Source organism: Staurois parvus, unplaced genomic scaffold (assembly GCF_062004578.1).
Source record: "Staurois parvus isolate SC_StPar_1 unplaced genomic scaffold, SC_StPar_1.0 ptg000104l, whole genome shotgun sequence".
Taxonomy (NCBI): Eukaryota; Metazoa; Chordata; class Amphibia; order Anura; family Ranidae; genus Staurois; species Staurois parvus.
This window is the reverse complement of record NW_028317900.1, coordinates 12246061-12260000: the sequence shown is the minus strand read 5'-3', so window position 1 is coordinate 12260000 and position 13940 is coordinate 12246061. Positions and strand designations below refer to the sequence as shown.

At 41.2% G+C, this 13940-nt stretch overlaps 1 protein-coding gene across 1 annotated transcript in view; it reads right to left on the bottom strand.

Annotated features, from left to right (window-relative positions):
- PLEKHG3 (pleckstrin homology and RhoGEF domain containing G3) overlaps positions 1–13940 on the bottom strand; it is a 218170-nt gene that overhangs the window by 57636 nt on the left and 146594 nt on the right. Inside the window, exon 3 of the mRNA XM_089671342.1 lies at positions 2845–3299. Within this exon, the coding sequence (XP_089527468.1) occupies positions 2845–3299 (455 nt within the window). The remainder of the gene's footprint in view (positions 1–2844; positions 3300–13940) is intronic.

The window sequence follows — 13940 nt, the reverse complement described above, 5'->3', positions numbered from 1 at the left end:
GAGGAATAGTGCCCCATCCTTGGTGTCAGTGGGGGGAGGAATAGTGCCCCATCCTTGGTGTCAGTGGGGGGAGGAATAGTGCCCCATCCTTGGTGTCAGTGGGGGGAGGAATAGTGCCCCATCCTTGGTGTCAGTGGGGGGAGGAATAGTGCCCCATCCTTGGTGTCAGTGGGGGGAGGAATAGTGCCCCATCCTTGGTGTCAGTGGGGGGAGGAATAGTGCCCCATCCTTGGTGTCAGTGGGGGGAGGAATAGTGCCCCATCCTTGGTGTCAGTGGGGGGAGGAATACTGCCCCATCCTTGGTGTCAGTGGGGGGAGGAATACTGCCCCATCCTTGGTGTCAGTGGGGGGAGGAATTGTGCCCCATCCTTGGTGTCAGTGGGGGGAGGAATTGTGCCCCATCGTTGGTGTCAGTGGGGGGAGGAATCGTGCCCCATCGTTGGTGTCATTTGGGGGAGGAATCGTGCCTCATCGTTGGTGTCAGTGGGGGGAATAGTGTCCCATCGTTGGTGTCAGTGGGAGGAATAGTGCCCCATCGTTGGTGTCAGTGGGAGGAATAGTGTCCCATCGTTGGTGTCAGTGGGAGGAATAGTGCCCCATCGTTGGTGTCAGTGGGAGGAATAGTGTCCCATCGTTGGTGTCAGTGGGAGGAATAGTGCCCCATCGTTGGTGTCAGTGGGAGGAATAGTGTCCCATCGTTGGTGTCAGTGGGAGGAATAGTGTCCCATCGTTGGTGTCAGTGGGAGGAATAGTGTCCCATCGTTGGTGTCAGTGGGAGGAATAGTGCCCCATCATTGGTATTAGTGACACCAATGATGGGGCACTATTCCCACTGACACCAATGATACTTACCTTGCAGACCCCTGCTCCAGCCTGGGCTCGCTCGCTCCCTCCCTCTCTAATGGTACCAACACTTACCTGTCAGATGTCTTCCTTCTCCAGCCGCTCTCCTCTTCTTCACTCGCTCGATCTTCGCGGTGCCGCTCGGCTCCTCCTCTCCAAGCTCCACCTCTTTGCCGGTGATTGGCCGCCTGTGTGCCTCTCCTGAGCTACAGTGCCGGCGGCCAATCACAGGCGAGGATTGATCTCGAGGTGTGTCCAGATGACAGGGGCGGCATTGTCATCCCGCCCACACCTGGAGACGGCGGTGGCGGCGGCGAGGATCGGTGTCTCGGTTCCTAAGACCATCGGAAATATGTGTTTTCCGATGGTCTTAGGCGACCCCTGTGGTTGAGAACCGCTGCTTTACAGGGTTAGATAGAATAGTCTTAGAATGGGGATGGAAGTAGGCTTAGCATTAGGTTATGACTGGAATGCAACTGGATATTATTTTCAACCTAAAATGTTTACTAGCTCCCACATAATTAACATTTTTTTTTCCTTAATTCTATCCCTTTCCCCTCATTGTTACATACAGTACATTTTATATACATGCTTTACATTTTACACTGCTGTCAAACCAAATATCTGAGGTGGCAGTAAGCCATAAAACACGTTAATTGGTGTTTAATAAATATCGACCCTTTATGAAATGAATGACCTGCTGCAACTATTTTTTGTGACCTGGGCATTTCTGCCTGTAGACAGATTTTTTTTTTTTCTGTTTCTCTAATCATTCCACCAATTTCACCTAGACAGGACCTGGAAATACTCAGAGCATCTGAGCGTGACCATTCCTCTCCCACAGGCCTGCATGGAGACAGGCATTCTTTACATCAGTATTTCATAGATCGCACACATCAGTTTTGTCATTCTATTGTCCGCCCAATTGATATACAGTTTTTGTTACCTTTTCAACTCCTGTTTTCCCAGACTGAACTCATTATTTTTGCATTGGAAATACTTCACTATCAGAACTCTCCTGCCTTCTCTCTCCTGTTTATGTCCACTCTATAAGCATTCTAGAGGGAAGTCATTATCTCATTGTCTAGGACAAGACTGCTAAACTATATTGGAATACTTTAGCTTTGCTGCAATTAAAAAGGAAACCTCACAGAGAAATACAGAGCTACTGCTGACCTGAAAATGCTATTTGCCCGAGTCTCTGACTGTACTGAATGACTCTGGAACTAGCAAGTAGGTTAATAAATTAAAATTAAAGTCAAAATTCCTAGTCTGCATATTTGTTCTAAATCAAGATCTCAGGATCAAGCTGACTGCCCTTTAATACATTGGTGGCCGAAAGGTGGAAAAATAGGCAGTTGAGGCATGTGGCATGCTTTCAAAACACCCCATAACGCATTCCTTCAGAGCAACCCATGATGCAGGCTTTCAGAACACCCCATGATGCATGCCTTTAGAACATCCCATAATGCATGCCCACGACACGTGCCTTCAAACGTCCCATGACGTATGCCTTCAGAACACCCCATGATGCATGCCTTCACAACGTCCCATGACGCATGCCTGCACAACGTCCCATGATGCATGCCTTCAAAACATCCCATGACGCATGCCTTCAGAACATCCCATAACGCATGTCTTAAGAACATCCCATGACGCATGCCTTCAGAACATCCCATGATGCTTGCCCATGATTCATACCTTCAGAACACCCCATAGTGCATGCTTACAGAGCACTCAATGCATGCTTTCAGAATACCCCATAATGCATGCTGTCAGAACCTCTGCATTTCTAGCCACTCAAGAATCCACTCCTCAAAGATAAAAAGTCCTGACTGTTAAGGAAAATTAAGCTCAAAATTCTGATTAAAAACCTGGAAAGAGTTTGCCACACTTTACCCAAACCCACCCTAAAACGTTCTGGGCTGAAGCATTCCACTTTGCTGCCACACAGCAGTATAGAAATGCCCATGATACCAGTGTAAATGGACTGTTGCATACCTCCACAATACTGCGTAGATCCTGGACGTACATCCTCTCAGTATCTATAATTTCCAGAACCACGCGTTCCACATAAGTGAGTTTGTTAGAAATCCCACTAACTTTGGTCCCGAATGGAGAAAGAGACCTAGAACCACGGCTTCGTCGGTTAACATTATTGTTGCCGTTTACAGTGTGGGAATTTTTTAATCCACTTTGAATATCCCGGAAAGTGGTGTGCAGGGTGTCTCCAGACACTAGCTCCATGTCCAGACCAGTTGGAGTGTTACCCAATGGCTCGTCTTCTGCTGGTCTGATATGTTCATAGAGATCACGGCTCTCACGAAGGGAGCCAGAAGATGCTGTAGAGATGAGGCTTACAGGTCGGTCCGAATCATAAATGTCTGTGGAGTAAGAGGGAGAGCTTGAGAACTTTTCATTGCTGCTGGAAGAGCCTGCCGACAGCCTGGGGGATTCTGGGAAAAACAAGACAAAAAGAATTTAAGTTAAATTGAAGCACTTCATTGCATTTAAATCTTGATTTCAGATGGTGGCATTTTATTGTCCACAAAAGTTAAATCCCAGTAAAGGACACAAGGAAATTAAAAACAGGAAAATGAAAACAGAACCAATTTTCTTTATCCTAGCACAATCATTTTTTCCTAAGATTACAAGTAAAAGTTCTACATATAAATTATATCTTCCTTGTCTCTCTCTGACTTATCTCTGTGGTCTGCATTATATCACAGTGAAGCCATCCATCCTATCCATCCTGAAGAGCACCAGCTGTTTCCTATACAAAGTTCAAAAAACAAAAGAATCAGCGCTTCTCAAAAGTTTGTTTCACCTGACAATTTGCACACAGATTTGCCGGATCTGAGGGATTCCAGGTGATCATGAATAAAAAAAATGATACGATTCTCCATTAGACAGATTAGACAGACGAATATGCAAATATTCACATGAATTAAAAATCTTACAATAACGTTAAATAGCCAGATTTCAGAATTAATTCACTCACCACTAATCATCATCACCGATAACTGATAGTTTTAGCTGTAATTTGTCAGATAAAGCGACACAATTGTTCAACAAACCATCATCCAAAAGGGTGAATGAGAGCTAACCCAAGACTCCCTACTGCTGCCAGAGTAGACTAATAAATGCCAAGTAGGATGCTCTGATTCCAGTCCCTAGTCACTGCTGTATAGTAAATAGTTTAACTAGTCCAAACAATCTGTGTCATACCTGCCCTTGAAGAATAGGTATTAGCATAAGAAACACCCATTTGCAGATTTAGATTGGGTTAAGAGGACATGTGTCCACTCTGTCTTGTGATGCTAATGACAGACTGCACACGGAGAGGCACTTCCCAAGAGTATTTCTTCTATGATTTCATTCAATCCTCAACCTTTCTTCTCATCCTTGGTACAGCTACTGCCCATAGTGGAAGAGAAGAGACACTTATGGGCTAAACCCAATCAGGCACTTTGCAGGTTCCACTAGGGATGGTTCCAAGCAACAAATCAGTTGATAAATGTGTAGGGCAGATATTCTAAACCAGGGTTCCATGGAACCCTAGGGTTCTTCTAGAGCAGGGGTCTCCAAACTTTCTAAACAAAGGACCAGTTTACAGTCCTTCAGACTTTATGGGGGCTGGACTGTGGCCAATGGGAGTCAAAAAGGTCCCAACGTCAGTGGAAAAAAAATGCCCCATCTTTGGTGTCCATGGAAAGAACAGTGCCCTAGCATTTGTGTCATTGGAAGGAATTGTTTCCCATCATTGGTGCCAGGAGGTGGTGGTGGTGGGGGGAATAATGGCCCATTGTTAGTGTTTTGAGAGAAATTGTTCCCTGTCATTGAAGTCAGCAGGGGGAATATTGGCCCATTGTTGGTATCAGTGGATGAAATCGTGCCCTAAGGGCCGGATAAAAGTAAGCAAAGGGCCACATCTGGCCCCAGGGCCGCAGTTTGGAGACCACTGTTTTAGAGGTTGCTAGGAGTTCCATGAGATGCAGCTTACCTCTCATCTGATGGTGTCTGGATAGTTATAGAGCCAACGGCAAAAACAGCATCATGATACAAACAAGACCTGAAATTTATTTTAGGTAAAGAACGGCTGGTGTAGGGGTTAAGATGCAGAGGTTTCACAGAGGTAAAAAGTTTGAGAAAAGCTAGAGTAGGGGTTAAGAAGCAGAAAGTGACAACAGTCATCTATGTGCAATAACTAAAAAACATTCATGTAACGTTTGAAATAAGTGGTTCTGAACATCCAACTTTTTAAGGGATAATACACTATAACTGTAAAATTGATAATACATAGAGGTCTATTTATAAAGTATGACTTTCACCAAACATTCTTTGGTGGGGAATTAATCATTCATTTAAAACACATGGACCTGGAAGATGCACTTGCTGTGAATGTTTGGTAAACGTCAGATTCACTGCTTTATAAATGTGCCCCATAGTGTGCATTCCAGCTGAACTTCCCCTAATACCTGTAGACAGTGACCTGAAGGATTGCAGGGGATCGGATGCTGAATCTGTCCCCGACCAGCTCTAAGACTAGGTTTACACCTATGCAGTATGAATTTGATCCATTTCTGCAGTGCGTTTTTTGCACATGCATTCTTGATGAGTTTTGCGGGGTTTTTTTTTCTTTTCTAACTTTTTGCTGGGCAGGATAAAATGCAAAACGCATAAAAAAATCACTACATGCTTTTCTGCAGCGTCTCCATTGAAGTCTATAGAACCAAAAACGCAACGTTTTGCATTTTAAAAAATCCCTGACCCTTTCCAAAAAAAATGCATTGGGTGAACACGCAGAGATGTGAACCTGTCCCATAGGAAATCATGTTAAATGGACTGTAGTGCGTTTCTGCAAAGCAGAAAACTCATAGGTGTGAACCTAGACTAGGACTGAGAACTGAGCAATGAAAGACAGCTGATCACTCAGTTCTCAGTGTTTCATGAGCAGAGAGCTGCTGACTGTCAGTCTCCGGCTCCCTGCTCTGCCCCTCTGAAGGAACTGCACTCTTGTGATCGCCAGACGTATAGCCAAAAGAGTTTTGGCTATACTTCTCCATTAAAGAACTTTTTTTTTTTTCTTAAGTTTTTTTGCTCATGATTGGATAACTGAAGTGAACCAAAACTCCACCTTATTGACTAATGTAAGTGAACATTTGTGTCAGTATTAGGAGCCAATTATCTCCATACTCTGGCACGTAATGAAAACATTTGTAAATAAAGACAAACCCATCAGCCACTTTCAAGTGACATTACACATCCACGCCCTCCATACACATCCATATCTACATACATAATCCATACACATCCTAGTGGCCCTGTAATCTATCTATACATCTTTCTCACAATTGTTTCTTATGGCATTTTTCTGCCTCCATTTAAAGCACAACTCTGGGCAAAAACATATTTACACGTTCTTGTTGCTGCTTTCCTACCTTCACTGAATATGTTATCTATCTTCTGGTTCACTCAGTAGTTGCTCTGAAATAGCCTATTCATTTTCAAATCAAACCGTTCATTCTCTTTGGTTTCCGGTTTGTAAGACCAGTGGCTGCTACGTCTATTCACCCAGCCACTGATCTTGGCACATCCCTTCTGTAGTTCTTTCTCCAAGAAGCAGTGATGTAATTCAGCCCCATTTGCAGTGGTGGGCAGACCAAGACTCTCAGACACATTCAACATGTACAGGCCTAATGTACCCACCCACATTCACTACAATTCCCTGTGCTTGATGGGAACTGTAGTTTCCTTTTACTGCAGAGAGAAGACGATATGATGTAATTCTGGCTGTTACACCTTCTCCTTGGCAGAGCAGATGTGGTTATCTTTTTAATTACAGAGATGAGGTCATGAAAATTAATTTAGACTTTTGTCCTAAATGGTAATGATTTTCACAATTTCATTAACCGTTTAGTGATTTGTGTATGGGGGTTTACCAATGGGTAATTTTTTTTGCCTATCTCAGACTTCTTCTTAAATATCCTCTGTTAGGTCCTGAACCTCTCCCCCCCCCCCCCTTCACAATTGTTTGTTTGGAACAAATAGTGCACATTAGTTGTGGTCATGTGCACTGCTCTATATTCATTATAAATCCCATAGTCCACCTCAGAAGTGAGCAAAAGATAGTGACTACATCCCATACCATGAAGAATGAAAGTAGCCACCCTTTAAGAGGACGTCAGATCACAATTTATTTTTTTAAGGGAGATTTGGAGGAGCCCGAGAGCAATAGAAGGTACTTTCTGAGTTACGAATACATACTTGAATTGATTTTTTTTTGTTACTTTAGACCTTAGCTGCTTGTCATTACATTTATTAACCAAAAACCTTCATGTGTGCACCGCCCTGAAGAAGTTTTACTCTTTCTTTGAGGGCTTGACCTCACTGACTTCGGGGCCCCTGCACAGGATCTTTAAAAATGTTAAATGCCGACAGATTCACTTTAAGGAGGCAATGCGCTTGCTGAGTATGAACCAATTCAATAGTTTTGGGACCATTTTTCCAATAATAGAAACGCTATGGGAATCCCACTCAACTGGGCAGCCAGATTTTTACATGTATGGGTGGGCAACATATGCCTTGTGTATTTTGATGAAAAATCTGCACTCTGCTGTGGCAACTGAGGAACTTAAATACAACATATGGCTTCTTCAGCCATTTTTGTAATAAAGTTGCAACCAAAAGGATTCTTTCCTCAACAGATTCTGAAATCATTTACAAAGCTATTCAGCAACAACTGGACTGATTGCAAATTCAGATCATTTTTGGCTAACATACGAAGAACTGTAATTAAGATAAAACAGAAGAAAAGACAGTAGCTGGATATAAATGGGCCACACATATAACCAACATCTGCAACTGTTAGGGCAACAAGCTAACCAAGGTGTTAAAACGAGGGTTTTCCATAAGAAGAAGCAGGTGCCTGAAACCAGCAGGCTTCAATTTGGAAAACACAAACATAAAGAATTAAGACTTTGTAGTAAAATAAATGGGTTATGCATGAACTGTATATGCTAATTACCATTCAATGGAATCTTTTGTTGCTGATTTAGCCCAGGGCAGTCCCAGGTGTCATCTTCTGGAAGGAGTTGGGACACTGTCCTTCCTGCCAGGAAGTGACAGCCAGTCTGATGAGATGCGTAGCTGTGAAATGACAGAGAGTGACGCATTTTCCAAGAGGGGGACTGAAGCCCAAAAGAAAATTCTAGAGCTGTACAATCGATTGAGATATATTAATGAAGGGAAACTTGCTGAGTTTTCATGCAAAAGTGGAGAAACTATTATTATTATTATACAGGATTTATATAGTGCCAACAGTTTGCTCAGCACTTTACATTATAGTGGGAGACAATCAGGGTGGATAAAAATCAATGATTTTTTTTTTTAAATAAAAAAAAAACAAAATGGGATTTTTTTATTTAAATCAGATTTTTTTTAATAAAATGCTTTTTGAGGAAAATATATTACCATCCAAAGGTTATTCCATCATGAAATAAAGATTCGTTTTTTAATTATGTAGAAGAAGGCTGTATATGTTTAATTTTTTTGGTAAATAAATTCCATTAATCCATTCACAATGTCATGCTCTTCCAGAGGTTTTTGTAAGATTATTGGGCAGTTTCTCTGCCTACAAGATATTATCACAGATATTTGGTTTACTTTTGCAGTTCTCAAAACTGAATCTGACTCAGCGGAGATCACATGCCTCTTCTTCACAGCAAAAATGTTATAACATGAAGAGAGTTAAGAAAAAGACCTTAATCCTAACTTCTACAAACCTATGAATACAGAATCAACCCCTTCAGTGCTAAGTTTCAAGAAGTTCAGTGAATAGAAACAATATTTTTCTGATTGTTCGGAGTGGAATAGATCTGCACAAGAAGAAAGTGAAACTAAGTGTGAGGAGGAAGGGGCTGACAGTCTAAGTTTCTTAAAATATATATATTTTGTTTAGCCAAATTAGTTAACAAACATGGATGTTTAAGCAAATAACATATGCTGGAATGTTATTGTTTCAGTTGAATAAATCTATTTAAATTGTTATTATTAAGGTAATGATTATTTTTCTCCTTCCTAAGTGCAACAGAAAAGTTGTCCAAATATGAATGATTAACCTATTAAACTGGGGATAAAAAAACTAATATGAAAAGTTGTTCTAAAAATCTTCATCTACTTGTATATTAAAGTTATACCAGCAAGAATTAGTCTTTATGTAGAAAACTATGATTAAAATCAAGCCTGACTAGTGATTTAAATCAGTTTGATTTAAATCAAATCCACCCTGCAGACAATACAGTTCAATACAAGAGGGATTAGAGAGCCTGATCCTTGGAGCTTACAATCTAGGAGGGAGGGGTGAGTGGTACAATAGGTAAAACTGTAGGGGATGGAGTGGTTGGAAGAGTAGAGGATACCAGAATTAGCAGAGGGCGGGATAGGCTTCCTTGAAGAGAAAGGTTTTCAGTGAATGCCGAAAGGCGAGTAGGTGATAATCTGATAGATTGGGGTAGGGAGTTCCAGAGGATGGGTGACGCCCTGGAGAAGTCTTGGAGACAAACATGGGAGGAGGAGATAAGGGAGCTAGAGAGTAAGAAGTCTTGTGAGGAGCGGAGTGTACGGTTTGGATGATATTTAGAGAGAAAATAACTAATGGAGAAATCATGAATCAATATTAGCCATCAGGTTGTCGAACATAGTTACATAGTTAGTCTGGTCACCAATACTTTTTTTCCCCCTTAAGATGGGTACACACTATGGATAAAAATCGGACGACCGATCATCCAATTTTCCACAAAGCTATGTATCATGATGTAACTAACAATGGCATTAACTTGTATGAAAATTCTTGAACGACAAAGGCAAATGTTCTTTTTTTTTGGCAATTGTTTCCAGGTCGTTCTTTGCTTCTGATCATGTGCATTTTTCTCTATTCTATTATTTCCATACGATTACTATACACATCGAGAGAAAACCGGATGTTGTGATAACATACCAGAAATATTCTGGAGTTTGTCTCTTCGGAAATTTTCATTTGGAAAGTCTTAAATCAGATATCGAAAATTGTGTACACACTATACAAAAAAAATCGAACAGTCGTTACTCATATTTCTTCCAAAATTCTTACAGTCTGTACCCAGCTTTAGTTTTTGGATAAAGTGGGGAAGGTTTAGCTTCTCTGTGAAGTGGAGTACACACTATAAAAAAAATAAAAGAAAGAAAAATTCTGTATGAGGAACGATCATTTGCTTTTCATATAGCGTGTACACAACTTTCGACATCGGATTCAGACTTTCTAAATGAAAATTTCCAAAGGGACAAACTCCAAATTTTTTCTCATACGTGAACAGAACTAACGATATTCGTTTAATGTGTACTATCTACACACAAAAAAAAATGGATATAAAGGACTGAGCATGATCAGAAACAATAAAAAATAATCTATGCTACAACATTTCTACATCAAACAAATAAATAAAAAAGTCAGAAAAGTTTCGCACAAGTAGTACCATCCTCTGGTTCGACTTGTTGTGAAACATCAAGGAAAACTGGACGATCGTTTGCCCAATCTTCTTAAAGTGTGTATCCAGCTTCAGGTTTTACATCTATTTGGTGCTCTGTTGGAGAGACTTTGCGTCTACTATCCAAACCTAGAATAACAGTTGTGGCTTTAGGTACACTTTAAGCAACAGTAGTCCATATAATGTCTAACGACAGGTTTCCTTTAATCTTATTGGCTACAAGACAATGGGGATTGATCTACCCATAAAGAATTGGAACAACACATGACAGGACCCCATAACTAAATAAATAATTACAGAGCCTGCTTGTGCTCTCACCTCCTAGAGCTGCCATGACTCATTTTACTATTCCCTTTTACATCTCTGATGAGGGAACAGTGCCATAAGATTTCCGCTAGTTTTTTTTCCTTTTTGAACAATGGAACTGCTGAAGGCAATGGCATTTTTTATTTATATATGTTACAGTTCACATAGGCATGACAAAAGCATATTATCCAATCTTGCTATTTTCAGCTGGGTCAGATGACCACCATATTTATATGGTGCCTGCAACAGTTCTATGGTCACTTGGGTAGGGTTGCTACTTGCACCCCACAAATAAACCATCAGCTGCCTGCCATGCCTCTCCCATCCGCAAACCAAGCTTTGTATGCACGGTAAAGCAGGGTGTACAGCTTTGTGATGCAATCTGAAGAGAGTTTTAGCTGATGGTGGTCAGATTAGGCTTCAGTGGACACCTTTAAAGCAAAGCTGACCTGATCAGAAACAATTCTAAAGTACCAAAAGTGCAGGAACCTTGTGGTGACTAAAGATATCTGTATTGGACTTTAAATTGATCTCTATGTCCATACAAAACCTATTTTGATTCTAGGCCAAAGCTGTACCTGGAGATTTGAATTTTCCCTGAATGGAGATTAGGATCTTCCCTTTCTATCACTCAACCCCACCACTATCTTTAATGTCAATTGCCAGAACTTCTACTATCTATTAATGCCCCTTCCCTTATCACCCACCCCTCCCTCTCCCCCTCCTCTAATCCATCCTACCAGGCTTAGTGGTGGGCTTACCTTCAGAAGCCACTTAAAGTGTTACTAAACCCACAACAGTAAAATCAGTCTGTATATCCAGTAAAGTATGCTTGTTATACTCACTGTGGAACCTAAGGGGTTAACCCTCTGCATTGTGTAAAAACACGGTTTGATCCGGACTTTTCTGATCCTCCCCTTCATCCACTGCCCCCCTCTTATCTCCTGATAAGACATATAGTCAGTTTGGTGTGTATTGCTAGAGGTTTTTTTTGTCTTGGGAGAGTGCATGTGATCAGCACAGGGCTAATCAGCATTGTCCAGACAGAAGTCAGGGGTTCTGCATCCTCCTAGAGCTAAATGAAAACTCCTCCTACAAGCTTTAACCAGTCCTCAGCTGGACACTGATAGAAGTCACAAGACTGCTCTTACTGCTGATGAGAATTGGTATTTAGCAGTTTATAGTTACCAAAATAATTGCATTTCCATGTTCTGTTTACTGTGGGAGACCAGATATAGTAAATGCAGGGTCCTGGGCTTAGTAACAGTTTAAGTTCCCCATCCAGGTCCCACACTGCCATAATTTCCATGGACATCCAAAAGGAAGTGTCCACCGATGAAGAACCCATTCATAGCACTGAACAGAAGGAGAAGACTTGGGGCTGACGCGTTATGTAACTGCAGCTAGAGGTAAAAAAAAAAAAAAAAAAAAGAGCATTTGGATAGGGATCCTATCTTTTTTAGTATTCGGCTGGCCATAGATTATGCGATTTTCTTTTCTTCAACCACAGATCACTGTTGATGAAGGAACCCCTCCTGCAGAGCTTTGGGGGGGGGGGGGGGGGAAGAGATAGTCCCTGCAAGGATGACAATGATTCTTCCATGAAAAATTCGACAAGCTGGTTATACCCAAATCAAACAACAATCGAATTGGGTATAATCAGCCAGCCCATAGACGGCTTGAATTCCCTGAATCGTCTGATATTCAAATCATCTATGGCCGGCTTTAGTATTAAAGGCTCATCACTGAAGGGGAGGGGATGATTTTTTCCCCAGAGTGGGACTTTAAAGAAAAAGTTCACCCTTCAAGAACGTTACATGGGTGGACCGCTGCAGCCGCTGCCCGCTTCACCCCTCTTTGTGACAGCAGAATGGGGAGAAGTTTCCAGTACAAGCTGCCACTTTTTGAAAACAACACGGCCGTGCAAGGGCTCCACTCACACAGCTGCGCCATTCATTCTCAGAGTTCTGTGCAGGATTGACCTACAAGTCCCGCCAGCCTTAGTGGCTGTCAGCTTGTAGTTCTCATCCTGTATGGACAAGCAGATATACCGACATCTGCAGGAGACCTGCATGGCACCAGCAATCTGCTGGTCGCTGGTGCAAAGCTTTAGAGGCTCCAGAAACAAAAAATAATAAATGCATATTTTGTTTACCTGCAAAAAAAATGTGCAATTATTATTTTTTGCTAAAAGGTGAACTTATTCTTTAAGCCATCTGGTACAGGGGATTTATTTACATTCAGTTTTTTTTTCAAATCTACTGATCGCTGGTGAAAGTCTGCAGGAGACCTGCATGGCACCAGCAATCTGCTGATCGCTGGTGTGAAGCTTTAGAGGCTCCAGAAACAAAAAATAATAAATGCACATTTTTTTGCTTAAAAAAAAAAATTTGCCTTTTATTATTTTTTGCTAAAAGGTGAACTTATCCTTGAAGCCATCTGGTACTGGAGATTTATTTACATTCAGTTTTTCAAGGTTTTTTGAATCTGATCGTTGCTGCGAGTCTGCAGGAGACCTGCATAGCACCAGCAATCTGCTGATCGCTGGTGCAAAGGGGCTCCAGAAACAAAAAATAACTGCACATTTTTTTGCTTACAAAAAAATGTGCATTTATTATCTTTTGTCAAAAGGTGAACTTATCCTTTAAACCTCTGGAATTTGACAATCAGAAATCAGCAAGGTTGTAACTGCACCGTCTGAGCCATTAAATGGAGAATCAACAATCTATTAATGAACCACCATAATAATACTGAACAGCAAGCATATATAATATACTGTATATTTAGGTCTATAAAATGTCACATAAAATATTACTAAAGCAAGCATATTCACTGAAAACATGATATGGTTCTCCTTTAATGGGAATTCGCTTACAGTAATTACAGCCCTAGTTGCAATATGTTTTGACTTGAAACAGATGGTTCACAGTAACAACAGATCTGCTTCCTCAACTATTCGCACAATTCTTGCCGCTGCAAATCTAGCACTCCCGACTCTGACACCAATTTTCCTGCACTGTACCAATTAGTATTTTGAGCTTCTCCTGCTAAAAGTTTAAAGAGAACCTGTGCAGCAAACAAACATGATCGGGTTTATATGCACTCAATCAAGGCTAAACAAAATGGAAACTATAGGATCAACAAAGCTGGGAGGTCTGAAAAGGATTGCTTCAAGGTTTTGAGAATGCAACTTGAACAAATTTTTACAATTTGTTCTGATGTATTTAATTAGAAATTCACAAATTGTTATTGCCAGAGCCCAGATGG